General features: G+C 37.2%; 1 protein-coding gene across 4 annotated transcripts in view; it reads right to left on the bottom strand.

The window, feature by feature from the left end:
- Positions 1-15,411, bottom strand: part of SLCO1A2 (solute carrier organic anion transporter family member 1A2) — a 69,660-nt gene that overhangs the window by 36,432 nt on the left and 17,817 nt on the right. For 2 of the 4 annotated variants that reach the window (XM_024575737.4, XM_045184198.2), the window contains exons 2-4: positions 7,235-7,293; positions 4,502-4,689; positions 4,044-4,157 (exon numbers count right to left, since the gene is read on the bottom strand). In XM_024575737.4, coding sequence (XP_024431505.1) covers positions 4,044-4,100 — 57 coding nt within the window. In that variant the 5' untranslated portion in view covers positions 4,101-4,157; positions 4,502-4,689; positions 7,235-7,293. Of the gene's footprint in view, positions 1-4,043; positions 4,311-4,501; positions 4,690-7,234; positions 7,294-15,411 lie in introns of those variants that run through there. The other 2 variants (XM_053921748.1, XM_045184199.2) reach the window with 1 other exon arrangement.

Below are 15,411 nucleotides of genomic sequence, written 5' to 3'. Positions count from 1 at the left end.
GCCAAATACTTCAGGCTTTTGTCTTTGTACCCTCTATTCTTTTTTGCTATATATCCTCCTCTAGGAAATCTCACTTATTCCCATGGCTTTTATTGTTACCCATATGTTGAAATCTCCCAAATGTATGCACAGTTTAACTGAGACCATTACAATCATATTTTGGTCTCCCAACAGTCCTGTCCACCTCTTATCTCAGTCGCACCTGCCACCACCAATAATTTTAAACTTAGTAAATATATGATAAATAAGTTAATAAGATTCATTGTTAGAATGTGATTTTACTACTTAAAACTTTCAAGTGACTTCCCATAAATAAAAATCCTACTTTTTTAAAGAGTAAACAATGCCTGATCTATGAGGTTTGTCCAGAAAAAGTCCAGCCATTGTTAATATAACGAGAACGGTTTGCACGACATTGATGTAACCTGGCAGCCAAGGAGAGTGGACTGGAATGCGCATGCACGAACAATGATGACTTCACTGTACTGGTCAGTGGGAGCTGTAGATGCTGTTGAGTGAGCATGTGTACTGTGCAGCTGTTACATTCAAAATGACAGAGCAAGTAAAGCAACGAACCTACATCTTATTTTGCATTAAGCTCAAACATTCCTCCACGGAAACTATTTGGATGATTCAGAAGGCCACAGCTATAGGCAAGTGGTGATTGGCAGCTTCATCATGACAATGTGCCCACTCATGCATCATGTCTTGTACAGAGTTTTTTTGGTGAAACATCAAATCACCCAGGTGACTCAGTCCCCCTACAACCCAGATTTGATGCTCTGTGACTTCTGGCTTTTCCCAAAACTAACATCACCTTTGAAAGGGAAGAGATTTCAGACAATTGATGTGATTCAGGAAAATATGATAGGGCAGCTAATGGCGATGTGGAGAACTGTGTGAGGTCCCAAAGTGCCTATTTTGAAGGGGACCGAGGAGTCATTGTCCTATGTACAATGTTCCTTGTATTTTGTATCTCCTTCAATAAATGTCTCTATTTTTCATATTACATGGGTGGATACCTTCTGGACAGACTTTGTATATCTCAGTGTCAGATCCTGCTGCTTGTGCCTAGACAGCATGTTCTACTTAGAGTTCCTAAAATTCACCACGACATTTTATATCCCAGTGCCTTTCACAGGACAGCCTCCATCTTGTAATGTTTTCCTTTTCCTTGTGATTCCGATAAATACATACTCAATTTTTAAAATTCGACTCTATCATCACTCGTATTATGGAGCCTTCCTCGTCTCTCCGCTCCCCAGGGAGCCCTGATCACGCATCTTCCCAGCCTCCCCTGTGTCTATTTCTACCCCAGCCCTATGTGTTTGGATGCCTACAGTGTGCTCCCTCACTATAGTGTTAGCAGTTCAAAGATTAAAACCATACATAATTTACCTTCATGTCTATTATTTACCTTTATATCTTTGGTGGTCAGTAAGTGTCTGATGAATAGTAGGCACCCGATACAAGATAATGAATTAATGGCATAATAACTACTCAAAAACATCTTGAAAAACTGGTCAGAACTGAAGGTAAGCTGAAGTAATATGAAGTGGAGGAATATTAAATACACCTAAGTGAAGAGTTAGCTGTACTATGTTTGGGGAAATATGAATAAAACTTTATGTGAAAAAGCTCTGAAAAATTTAAATTTCAAGCTCAATAGGAGTCAAACTGTTATATGGCTAACAAGATAGTATGGCATTATTACCAGTTGTTTATCCTTTTGTAGTGGAACCAGTTGTAGAAACTCTGTCTCTCTTCACACTGTAGAGTTTTGCAGAGCACGTTGTTGAGAGTAAACAGTTTTCACATGGTCTTTCAATTCAGGTTTTGTATTTAAAAGCAAAGTTTACCAAATAAAGTGCAGATCCTGTTTGGTAGAGTAATTTATTTACTTAACGTTTTAAGAAAGGAAACTAAATGAATCATGCTCCCAATGATTTTTTTCCTAAAACACTTAGATAGAAGACCTAAACTATTGAATTTTATTTACAGAGTGAAAGCAACTAGTAGTTATCCTGACATGTCTTTTGCAAAATAACCTCTGTATTTATAAAGCTAGTCCTACTAGTTTTTTAAACAATAATGCTCCAGAATTTGAAGCAAATATAGAGAACAGTCTTTGATGTTTTGTAAAGAATGTTTAAGATTTTATTTATTTATTTTCGTAGAGAAGGGAAGGGAAGGAGAAAGAGAGGATAGAAACATTTATGTAAGTGAAAAACATTGATCATTTGCCTCTTGTATGCACCCCATCCAGGGACTGACCCTGCAGCCCAGATACGTGCCCTGACCAGGAATGGAACCAACAACTTTTGCTTTGCTGGATGGTGCACAACCAGCTGAGTCACACAGGTCAGGGCTCCTTCTAAAGAATTCTACTTAATGAGCATATTTTAAAGTTCAGAGCAAAAAAAAAGTCAGAGAAAGACAAATACCATATAATTTCATTTATATGTAGAATCTAATGAACAAAACAAACAAAATAGAAAAAGACTCATAGACACAGAGAGCAGACTGACAGCTGTCAGAAGGGATTGGGGCTGGGGAGCTGGATGAAAAAGGTAAAGGGATTAAGCAAAAAGAAATCCATAGACACAGACAGCAGTATGGTGGTTACCAGAGGGAAGGGGGAGTAGGGGCAGGTAAAGGGTAAAGGGGTCATATATAAATGATGATGAAAGGAGACTAAACTTCGGCTGGTAAAAACACAATGCAATATAGAGATGATGTACTATGGAATTGTACGCTTGAAACCTATTTTATTAACCAATGTAACTGATAAATTTGATAAATATATAAAATAAATAAATTTACAATATTGATTTCTTCAGGTTTAACATAATCAAGCCAATGTAAGCAGAGCACAAACTCCAAGTAATCAAAAATTAAAGACAAACTTTACCAATAACACCTGATTGACTTTAATCAACATATGCTGTTAATAATATATAGCGAATATTTATTGAATTTTTACAGTGTTACAGTCATTATTTCAAGCATATAAAAAGAAAAATCCTATGAGATAAGAGTATTTTATTACTCTTTTCAGATGAGAAAACTGAAGCACAAAGAGGTTAAGCAACTTGTCTAAGTTTGAAGCAAGTAAGCTGTTGAACTCAGATATGAACCCAGGGAACCTGGGACTCAATCCTTACCTTTTAACCACTCAATTTCAGGAGAAGGACATGAGAATTGAGGGATGATTTAAGGGGAAGTTTTAAAAAGATAATGAAAGTAGAATTTTAGAAAAAAGTTTTCCATATCTGTACCATAATTCCACAGTTTTGTTTACATGTGTAGATTTCCCCCACACAGGTATAAAGAGAAAATAAACTATTGATAAAGAGAAAATTGGTGGCAGTGTTTTAGTTTAGAAACAAACCACTTGCAGGCACTAGGTATAGAAGAATCAAGATAAATATTCAGATCTCGTGGTTTAAAATGAATTCAAATTTTGTGTGAAGCAAATTCTTTTTGCACTTTGCCTTCAAATAGTCAAGATATCAGAAACAGTAACAAAATAGTTAAGATGTCAGAAATAGCTGGCAAAGTGGTCATTTTTATTTTAGAGAATGGCTAGTGTGTTGCCAAAGCTTGAAGTAAATATTTGTTTTGCTGGATCGTGTGGAGTAATCACTGCATATAGATCAACAAAGCATTTCTGTCCAAGGATGCATTTTCTGGGAGAGATCCCCACCCACCTCTGGACCAGAAGCCCCTGAGGGATGGGCATTTAATTGGTCTTTGGTCCAGGAAAATAAGTCCTGCTATAATATTATGTGTGTCTGAAAATTTTAAAGACCTCATCTTCCATTTAAATCCCTCAAAACCATCTCTGATTAAATTGCCTAAATCAATAACCCTGTTTAGACACTCAGTAACAAAACAGACTTAATTAAAGCAAGAAATTATCACCATATCAGATAGTAGGACATTAATATTAGATCATTTCATGAACATACCAAGAACTTTATAAGGTCTAAGTTAAAAAAATACAGTATGTATACATACATCTACATCAAAAAATGCCATACCTTAAACTTGGAAAAACATCTTATTCTACGGGTTTCAATTTTCTCAGTTTCTCCCATGTTGCTCTTCTGAGTGTTCCAAAGTATTTACGATTTAAATCTTGATATTTCTTTGTTCTGTTGTTTTAAGAAGATAAAAATATATTAAATTATGGACAAAATCAAAAGTCCTCATTCTTTTGAAGAAAATACTGAATTTGAATAACGTGATCAGAATCCATTGTATTACAAAAATCCCTGAGAAGCTTTTGATTCAGGTCTAGAAAATAATGATGTTAAAGAAGATTTAGCTGTTAATTTTCCACTGAAAAAGTTATATTGAATAACAAGTTACTCATTAGTGAGATTAAAGATAGAATTATTTGTTATGGTCCTTTTACAAGATAATGGCCATGTGGTTAAAACAAGACTTCACTTCGTTAGCCAAAACAAACAGAACCGGTGTACTTTTTTGGACTTACATGAAAATGCTTCTTTTAAGAACATTCAGACTTTGATTTGTGTTTGTGCTAAAAGTCTCCTTCAGCAGGGCTAAAGTTCAAAAATATCTGTTTGGCCAGGTTCCCTCTTCAAGTTCTTCGCATTCCAATACTTCCTTGGAGTTCCAAGGAGGGAAAGACTTTCTGGGGCTCTGCTGATTCATGGAAACCTGGGGAGACATGGAATTTTAATTATGGAAATAGCCTACGTAAAAATAACAGATAAGTCTCTGATCTGGAACAGGACCCTACAGTTGCAAGTTAAGATATGAGGTTTAGGAAAAGATCAAGCATATTAGCGCAGACCTATATTTCTACATAGGTAATAAATACAGATATATGAGTATCTATGTGTGTATATATATCAATTACATAGTCACACACTTTTATATGTAAAACAAAAAGATTACTTCAACTCTATTAAATTTTGCCAATGCCTTCATAAAGTTTTGTCTATTTTGTGTCTTGAAAATAGGACAAATTTTGTGCCAAAGCCAGTGTGCTTCACTGTGACAATATTATTCTAGTAAATCTACTTCAAGTTGAGAGAATAATATTTTAGCAGTATCTCCAGAGTTAATTTACTAAAATTCTCTGAACAATATCCATTTAACAACTGAAAATGAATGCACTAATTTTTAAAAACCTCATTGCTCTCTCTCTCTGTAGATTTGCTGAATCGCACTCCCTTACATACCTTCAGGCAATAGCCCCTTCACCCGTTCTCTCACGGATACAACTACATATTGAAATTCTACTGCGTGCCAGTCATTGTGCCAAGCACTGGGCTTCAGAAACAAACAAGCCGTCCTATACACAATATAAACTAATTTGAGGAGTGTAAGGCTCTGTGGAAAATACTTAAACCCAGATCCCAAGGAACCTCTATTTTTATTGGGAAAAGTAAAACTTTTACATAAAGTACACTGGAGTAAAATTAAACAGTGTATGGTCAAATACAAATGTTTTGGTATGTAAGAGGTAAAAAAAAAACCATCCATTATTAGACACACTCTTGGCAATTCTAAATGGCCACACAGATGAACTCACGTTAAAATCTCCACATAAAATGCCAAATCGCCTTAACTACAGTTCAAGTACAAGATGCTAGTTTTGGGAGGAAAAAACAATAAAATAGGATAATTTTTCAAATGAACAGAAACTACTCTTCTTTTGTCCTCATCTGTAATATTTCTCCTTTTATTACATGTAAACCTCTCAACCGCCCACACATCTTCCTTTGCAGGAAGGAAGATTTTAGAACCGAATCTCACTCCCCTTCCATTTTTCCTTCTATCTTTCCTTGCCAGTACCTGAGCCCAACATACTCACCCAATCAAACAATAAGAGAGGGAGAGAACTTCTTCCTCTTCCATATCAAAGTTCTCTTTACTCTTTTTAATGGCTAAACATGAGTCTTCTAAATGCCTATTTTTTCCCTGTCTGACCAGGGGACAGAAGAGGTGGAGTTAGTGACACAAGATCGCCACACAGGGGAATTCTGTAGTTCCTTTCAAGCATCGGGACACTATGGAACCATCTCAGCACATTTTATCAGCATACCTCATAGATTTGTTTCAAAATATGTTCATTCTAGCCCTGACCGTTGTGGTTCAGTTGGCTGAAGTGTCACCTGTCAGAGCACATACCTAGGCTGTGGGTTCTATCCCTGCTCCAGCAGGTACAAGAAGCAACTGATCCATGCTTCTCTCTCTCTCTCTCCCCTCCCCCTTTAAAAGCAATGCAAAAATGTCCTCGGGCAGAAAAAGATGTTTATACTCTTGAGAGATGTCTTATAAAGAAATGTTTTGATTGGGATAACAGGTAGTGTTTGAAACAAAGCACTTGGAAAGAATTAAATGTGGTTTAATTAACATTTAACATTCTCTAAATTGCCAACTTATACAGTGGAAACATTTTAGCTTTTCAGACACATTTTTAAAATTTTAATGGATAAAAATGAATAAATGAATGAATAAAATCTACTGTGTTTATTTAATAAAATTCATGAAATCCAATAGCTAATGTCACAATCACTTTGAATATTTTGGCCCCAAACCAGGGAAAGCATGCATTGTTTCTTCATCTCCTTGGGAAGTGCAAGGGCCAGCCATGCGAACAGTCCTCTTTTGTTAGCAAAGGGTTGTTTACATGGTGACTTCTGCCCCTGGGACCACAGTGTCACAGAAAATCCTCATCAATCATCACTGCTAATGAAAATGACTTGCTGAAGCTTTATTAAGAGGAGAAGCATTTTATTTCTCTAACTCCTCAGCATGCAAAGGGGCATGAGTAATGCTTCAGTATGCATTCTCAAAAGAATATGGTTGCGTTTCTTCCATGTCTACTGGTCACAAGTTTGGGGGTTTTGTTTTGTTTTATTTTTTTTAAATCGTAGTCAAAACACATTACAGAATTGTTAACTATATGCTCATTTTTGAACAACAGGTCTCTAGAACTTTTTCATTTTGCGTGACTAGAACTCTATAACCACTGAACAGCAACACTTAGGTTTTGACAGCCCTTGGTTGCCAGCCGTCACATGTCTCAATCACAAGAGAATACACTTTTTTACAAACAAATACATCACCTTGTTTGTAATCTTTCATCAGTGTTAAGTATATAGACATGGTTTTTTATTGCTATAAATCACCTGGGAAATGCATACATTTAAGTTCATACTATAGTATTGAATTAATAAAATAAGGTCCTTACTTTATCATGGCAAAACTAGTAGTACATACATGAAGAAGACTCAGAAGAACATCCTTTCCCTGGGGAAAAAAAAAGGGAGAGAGAGTCATAATAGCAATTATTTTAAGAAAACTGTTTATTTCCAGAAACTTCAAATGCCTCCTGGCTCTGCGAGAAGACGACATCCTCTTGGGACTATCCAGCTGAAATAATTCAACCAATCCCAAGCCAAGCAAGCCTGTGCTAAGGGAGCATATATAGAATCAACAGTGACTCCTTGTATGATGCCTGCCAAATTATTTTGATTCTCTTAATTCATTTTCACCAGAAATCAAAGAATAAGATATTGGATTCTGCAAATAAGCCTTATAAATACAGGTATTATTTTACTTCCTGTGTTCATAGGAGGTACCAGGAACCCATCACGATAAGCAAAACTAAAGGAGAATCTTAACTGAGCTGTAGAACCGTACATGTAGTTTCCCCATGCAAACCAAACACTGAAACGCACAGAAGCACAAGCAAAAGCTGTCATTGGCAATCCAGCAATCACTACACCCACTCTGTTACTTCAGATAACACACTGTCTGACTCTGGTAATAGACCAAGACATGGAAAAGTCGAGCTGACACTCAACTTCCCAAGTCTTTAGAACTGGTTACGGATGTCATCCGTGTTACATCCCATGCCAAGGTCACTAGAGAATGATCAGATAATTATGGGAATGGCCAAACTTTTTCACAATGGCAATTAAAACTTTCATTTCTTCAAATTCTAATCTCAATTTTTTCTCTTCATAGTTTTGGGAGCAAAAACATGCTCCTTTATTTAATTACAGCAAGTAAATACTGAACTGTTCCTTTTTCTCATAGAGAAAGGAGTTTATCTGTTTATAGAGTTCCCCAAATAACTGAAAATCCAAAATGTTTAGATTTTTTCCCCAACCCATGTATTTATGTAATTGTCTACATTAGTGGATATAGGAAGGCAGCTAGATATAGTAAAACATGTCAGACCTTGAAGCCTACTCAGCTTGGGTTTAGCTGTAGTTTAGTTTTGAGTTGTTTGAACTCATTGAGCCTTTTTTTAAAATTAAAATCAATAGTACTAGAATCTTTATGTTTATCTTGCAAGATCAGTATAAAGATTGAGTTATGAGGTCTGTCTGAAAAAAGTCTAGCCATTGTTAATATAACAAGAATGGTTTGCACGACACTGATATAACCTGGCAGCCAAGGAGAGTGGACTGGAATGTGCGTGTGTGAACAATGATGACTTCACTGTACCGGTCAGTGGGAGCTGTAGATGCTGTTGAGTGAGCATGTGTACTGTGTAGCTGTTGCATTCAAAATGACAGAGCAAGTAAAGCAACAAACCTGCATCTTATTTTGCATTAAGCTCGAACATTCCTCCACAGAAACTATTTGGATGATTCAGAAGGTCACAGCTATAGGCAAGTGGTGATTGGCAGCTTCATCATGACAACGTGCCCACTCATGCATCATGTTTTGTACAGAGTTTTTTGGTGAAACATCAAATCACCCAGGTGACTCAGCCCCCCTACAACCCAGATTTGCTGCTCTGTGACTTCTGGCTTTTTCCAAAACTAAAATCACCTTTGAAAAGAGATTTCAGACCATCGATGAGATTCAGGAAAGTTGACAGGGCAGCTGATGGCAATTGGGAGAAATTTGTGAGGTCCCAAGATGCCACCTGACTTATGAGTTTGGCTTTTGTTGAGACAGATAGCCGGACTTATGTTCGATGACAAAACCACCACACTGTCATCTGTGTCTATGAGTTTTTGTTTGTTTGATTTTGGTTTGTTCATTTGTTACTTTCAGTTTCACATTACACAGCTTGCCCCCATTCTCATGACTAACTAGGAATGATGAAATGAGTGTTTCTGTCTGCAGCTGCCTTGTGATTTGCTCAAGTTTACCTGTTCTGAGCACTCTGTCTTCCAGTTAATTGCTTCTATATTCTCTACTAAGCTGAAGCAATGGAAAAGTTTTTATTGTACTTTTTTGTTGTCGTTTTGTTTTTTGTTTTTGTATGTATTGTATTTGTTTTGTTTTGTAATTTTTTGTACTTTCTTATTTGCTTGTTGCTAGAAGTATAGCTTCTAGATTAGATCCAGGACAAACATTCTTCCTCCACTTGACAAAAACATGGAGTCGGTTATGCTTCTCCCTACCACTGTTAAACACACACCCTAGAGACAGCAATGGATGGTTTTGCTATCTGACACTTTCTCACTTATTAGTGAGTTTTGCTACATACATTTGTACAAGTCTTTATACACTCACGTGGCTATTCTTTGTGAGAGGAAGGATGTGGATTGTGTTAGACAGAGTAAAGTTGATAGAAATCTGAAGAAATTTGGGGGTAGGAAGAAATTAAGATACCATGTGTGGAATGACTACCACATTATTCCTGGGAAAAGGTTAGAAAACAAAAAATAATTTTTTTTTTGTCAGCAGAAGATAAATTGGTTAATATGTGCTGTGATTTTAGCATCATGACCAGATAGAAGGTACTCAAAAAATAAGTTACAAGTATTAAGGGAGGAAAAGATCAGTTTTGACTTAAGGAATCAGAGAAGGCTTCATGAATTAGGCAGCACTGAAGTTGAACTTGAAAGGAAGAGTTTAGGCAGACAAAGTGAGGGGAGAAGGCATTCCAACAGGAGAGTAAAAGAGCAAAGGTCTAGCAGGAAATCAGCTGGGCTCCTCTAAAAAGCTCTGCATTTCCATCACGGGCAGATGGGAGTAATGGTCGAAACCTTAAGAGAGGAGGGCAATTGGTAATAAGTGAGACTAAATGCCCGACGATTGCTTCTCCTTTTGGTCCTTCTCCCACTTTCCCCTCCTGTTTCTAACCCGATGTTTTCTCTGTGTGTGAAAAGACAGGAATGGGCCAGATGATTCCATTATGTCACAGATGGGAAAACTGAAAAAAATCATTAAGAGATTAGTGTGAGGTCACATACTAGATACTTGCGGGAGCCAGTTGTCATCTGCCTGTCCCCCACAGCAGCAGTTGTCTCCTCTGTGCTCCTCCAGTCCCTCTGAAGCTCTGCTCTGCCCTCCTAAATAAACCCCAACACACACACGCACACTTTATTTTCCAACTGTTTACAGGTATGTAAATGTGCATTTTAATGTGAACTCTAATGTGAACACCTAGAGGTAGTCACCCAAGTTTTGTCTATATTAACCCAAAGGGGTGAGTAGTTCACACCAAATGCAGGTCCAGCAGAAGTAAGGTCTGCTTGTGTGTGGTTGGTAGGGTAATAATATGGGTGTAATAATTTATAGTTTCAATTTGAACATTTCACCTAAAATGTCATATGGTGTGCTTGAGTATGATATTGTTACATTACAGAATTATATGCTTATAATTTTGCGATTAAAAAAAGGGGCATTATTTGTGTCCGACCCTGTGGAAGAAAAGAGTGGGCCCTGTGGCCTGCCATTAGAGGCTTTGTTTGTCTGTTAGAGTTAGCAGAACCACGAAGAATTCCTTCATGCAATCCAGTTAATGCTATTGTGTCTGAAGGAGAAGGTAGAGCTGTTAAAATTCTGATCTGCACCTCAAAATTATGTGAATAAGAGAGGCATAAAACTATTGCTTAACAGTAAACAAAAGCTGAATACAAATTTTAAAAACATACATTTGAAATATTGGAACAGTTCTCTGCATCTTAAATTAGTAGATTATTTGTCAATTTTGCCTTTTACTTGGGACGACATTAGAATTGATGTCAGAATCCCGAGGAGTGGAAGTATTATCTCGCTAGCTGAACCATTTTAAAGCAGCTCCCTTACAGATATTATCATTCAGGATAGACATGTGTTGAAACATGAACTGAAATGCTTTTGAATGTATCTAATCATCTAAGGTGTCTGCAACTTAGCTCTGTTACACAAAGGGCTTTGATTAACACAACTTAAAGGGAAAACGTGATGTATGTTGGCTGTAGCTCAAAGACTTCATTTTTCTCAACTTCTTTGCAAAAGATCACTAGGTATGAGTCATCAACCACTGGTTTACATAATTAGATAACATTTAACTTTTATTATTCACCAGATGGTAATTATGAGTTTGTGGAAATATGCCTGTCTTCAAGTTCATCGTCCAATGGCAAAAAGGTTCTTGACTAGCAGAACATCTAATAGATGTAATTTACTGCCATATTCTTTGTTTGCAATTAATTGGCCTTACCAATATGTAGAGAATTAGTTAAGCCTCTCTTGGTTGTCCATTAACTCTTTCCTTCCAGCTGGGCCAGAACAAAGTGTTGCCTACACAATAGAATTTTAAGGGTAGTATTATAAGGATGAATACATTCATTGAATATATTCTTATTTTAATATATATATATATATATATAATAGATATCAAACCATAACTTCCAACTATGTGACTTTGTAAGCTGTGATCCACAAAACATTGGTGAACAAGGACTATCTTTTATCCCTGCTTCAACAAAAGCTGCAGGCATAGCCATCTTCCTAGCAGTAATAAATACCTAGTTACAGATTCCAAAGAAATTTCCCTTTGACTGGGATTTGGCCTGTTTCGTGACCCAACCTCCTGCATCGTTAGACATTGTATATATCCTGAATGTGCAAAAATATGACCAAGGCTGTACTCCATGATGAAAAAATACCACATTTTCCAATGCATCTCATTTTGAAACTAGATGAGTTAGTAAGCCATACACATGCCAATGTGTCATTCATAGTAGCTTCATTTGTATGTTATGTGAATTGCCAGTGTACATCCCCTACATAAGGTAGAGAATTCCCATCACTCCTTGTACAAAGCTCTTAGTAACATGACTGATCCCAAGTTCAGGCTTATATCAAACTACAGGAAGAAATGCACTATTCATAGCTCATCTGTAAATACTGTACCATTTTGAAAGATGAAGTGTGTTTTAAGATACAGAGGAGTTTTTATTCTTTGGGTAACTTGAATGGGAAAGAAACTGATCGTTGAAAGTGAAAAAAACATTAAAGAAAATTAGCTTAAAACTCTATTGTCAGTGGTGTATAAATTAGCCAAAATTTATCATACGATTTATTTGGTACGTACAGGGTAGGAAGCAGTGCTTCAGGTATTGGGGCCAAGCAGTAGCCCGAGATCATTTCATTAGCTTTTCTAACTCCTTTGCGATCATTGTCTGTCCTCCACCAATAGCATGTACTGTAGCTGATCAGGCACATTTAGTTTTTCATGTGCATATGTCTCAACACCATCTGTTTCCCTGTGGCCCAGCGCTATGGTTGTACGTTATTTTTACATCTGCGATTACTAGTTTTGAATTAAACTATGTTCTGAATGTGTAATGCATACATGCCTCTAGGCAGTATATAGTAATGTGGATTCAGTAGATTTCACCCAAATCAAATATGACTAAATGAGTGGCTGGTCTCGCTTTACTATATAACTTGTCTTTAGACTGCCGGTAGTAATTTACACATAGGATCCCCCATCCTCACTCTCAAAGCTCTTTGAATCTTATATCAAGCCACAAATATCTTTGACATATGTGGTTATTATAAGAAAAAAAATTAGCCCTGACTGGTGTGGCTCAGTGGATTGAGTGCTGGCCTACAAATCAAAGGGTTGGCAGTTTGATTCCCAGTCAAGACACATGCCTGGGTTGTGAGCTGGGTCCCCAGCAGGAGGCATGTGAGAGGCAACCACACATCAATGTTTCTCTCCCTCTCTTTCTCCTTCCCTTCCCCTATCTCTAAAAATAAATAAATAAAATCTTTTTTTTTAAAAAGAAAAAACTTAAATTTTCAGCACATTCTAGAAGAAATTTTTTGTGACTATTTGTAAGTTGCAATGAAGAAAAAGACCTTTCTAAACATAAAACTAGAGGCAAAATATCTATATTAAGTTAAAATTTAGAGCAACAACAACAAAGAAAAAATAAAAGCTATTGTTACCATGCAGAAACTTCCTTTATTTAATCTGATCTTGTTTTCCTTCTTTCCTTTTGGGTCAGACTGACCTTGTCAGGCCTAGGAGCACACTGACTCACTCACCCCCTCTTCCTTGAATGTCCATCCCTTTAATCATTAAGCCTTCAGGACAATGAGGTTGTGGGCAGCATCATAGTCTTAGGGACAAAGATTATGCTGACCACAGAAACAGAGTTTCAGCCAGAGATAACATCTAGGCCTCAGTTGTGTTTGAGCTCTGGACCCAGAAAAGTGAAACCAACCCCACTGACAACACCCTTGAAAAACCAGACAGAGTGACGCCACGGCTGACATCGGGACCACATGCAGTGACCACCCTAGCCCAACCAAACAATAGAGACCGGAACCCGACCACAGTCCTCACTCCCTTAGTCACCATGATTAATGACCTTCCCCTCTTAATCCATCCCCCTAGGAGCCCATGGGGGAGCCAGGTGTTACTAACAGCTCACCTGTGATTCCAGGCTTGACCGCATTAAAATAAAAATACTCTTCCTTGTTGCACTCTGTGCTTAGTGGCTTCACTGGTTAGTTGACTATTTTCGTGGGAGTATGTAGTGGAGGAAATATAAGTAGATATAGGCAAATACTTCAGTGAGCTTGGCCATTTTGTCAACAAATCAATTTATACTTGAAAGGAAACCTTTAATCTCTAAAGAAATTTCTGGCCTAAGTTATGAAATTTTTACAGTGGATGTAAAATTTTTACAGCTTTTGTAGGGGCTCAGAACAAGCCACCCCAAGAAGTGCTTTTCTGCGGTATGCGGAGTGTTTTGAACTAAAGGCAACCTTAGCTGCGAGCTCAAGAGGAACTTCTGCCCCTCTCTTGACTACTTAGAAAAGCTTGTACGAGGAGCCTTGCCTGTAATAAGAGACTATCATCAGAGACAACCTCGTTTGACTTCTCTACAGGGAAGGGCGACCTTTATTTATTAAGCTTTTGCTCTTCTTATCTCCTGCAATGAACCTTCGAAGTCCCCAGGCCCCTACCTCATTCCCGGCTCAGGGTGCCTTACGTACCTTGATCTCTGATCCTCTCCCACATGTAGGTCTCTGGCTCTCTCATATATGCAGGATTCCCGTATATATGCATGTATTAAAGTTGCTTATTTTCTCTCTCAATCAGTCTCAAGCTTATTTATTAGACCAGCAAAAAATAATAAAACCAAAAAAGTTTGTTTCTCCCACACAATTTCAACCTTATTATATGTTATTTCTCTGGTCAGGGTTACAACATAATCACAGGATATCTCTCTTAAATTATTATAAGATCTATTTAAATAATCAAATCTTAATCAATTTTTTTTTTACTACACACATTATTACTTAAAACCCCCCTTTACAATGAAATACAACCTGAGCATTCATAACCAAAAGAAATGACTATTTGGAGCCACTGAATTTTATCACACAGCTATTTAGGATGGAAGTTACTTAGCATTAGATCACATTGCAATAAAACTCAATATAAATAATAGAAAGTAAAATTATTTATAAAGTGTCCCTAAATGTAAAACAAAACAAAAATGAACAAAATTTCAAAGCACTAGTGATCTTCTGAACCAAGATGGACAGTAATATTATGTAGGGGAAAAAGGATAAGTCCTAAGGCTTCTAATACATGGAACATTCACAGTGTCTTTCTGTACTTTCTTGCTGGTGCTCAGGGATAAAAAAGAAACAACCACCACCACCACAGAGTCAAAGCTTAGTGACTTTTGTGGGAGAGAATACAAGATTGCACTAGTGGATCTATTATATGCTTGTTCTCTCTGTCTATTTAACTTATGTTTGAAAATCCCCTGGGGACAACTTGGCTTTTCCCATATTGCTTAATCCCAGCATGCGATGCTGTCAGACCTAATGGAGAGCAGGGTGCTGTGCCAAGCAGCTTCAGATCTGTGTGGACACCCCTTTAGGGACATTGCTGACAAGTCCGTGCTTCCAGGTAACCACCACCCCTTACTCCAGCAGCAACTTAATCTCTGGATAAATGAAACCAGAGAGATTCTGGGTGTGTGGAAATAAATTACCACAAAGGAAAGAATTTAACAAAATGAATTAAAAATGGGGAAAGAAAATTAGTTAAATCCTAAACTTCTCAACTTTATTTACTGTCAACCAGGAACACTCATTCCTTGAGAAAGATATCAAAGACTTTTTTTTTTTTAAACTGGAAGCCCCTGGGTGGGGAAC

Source organism: Desmodus rotundus, chromosome 3 (genome assembly GCF_022682495.2).
Source record: "Desmodus rotundus isolate HL8 chromosome 3, HLdesRot8A.1, whole genome shotgun sequence".
NCBI classification, from domain to species: domain Eukaryota; kingdom Metazoa; phylum Chordata; class Mammalia; order Chiroptera; family Phyllostomidae; genus Desmodus; species Desmodus rotundus.
This window is presented reverse-complemented; position numbering and strand designations above follow the sequence as displayed.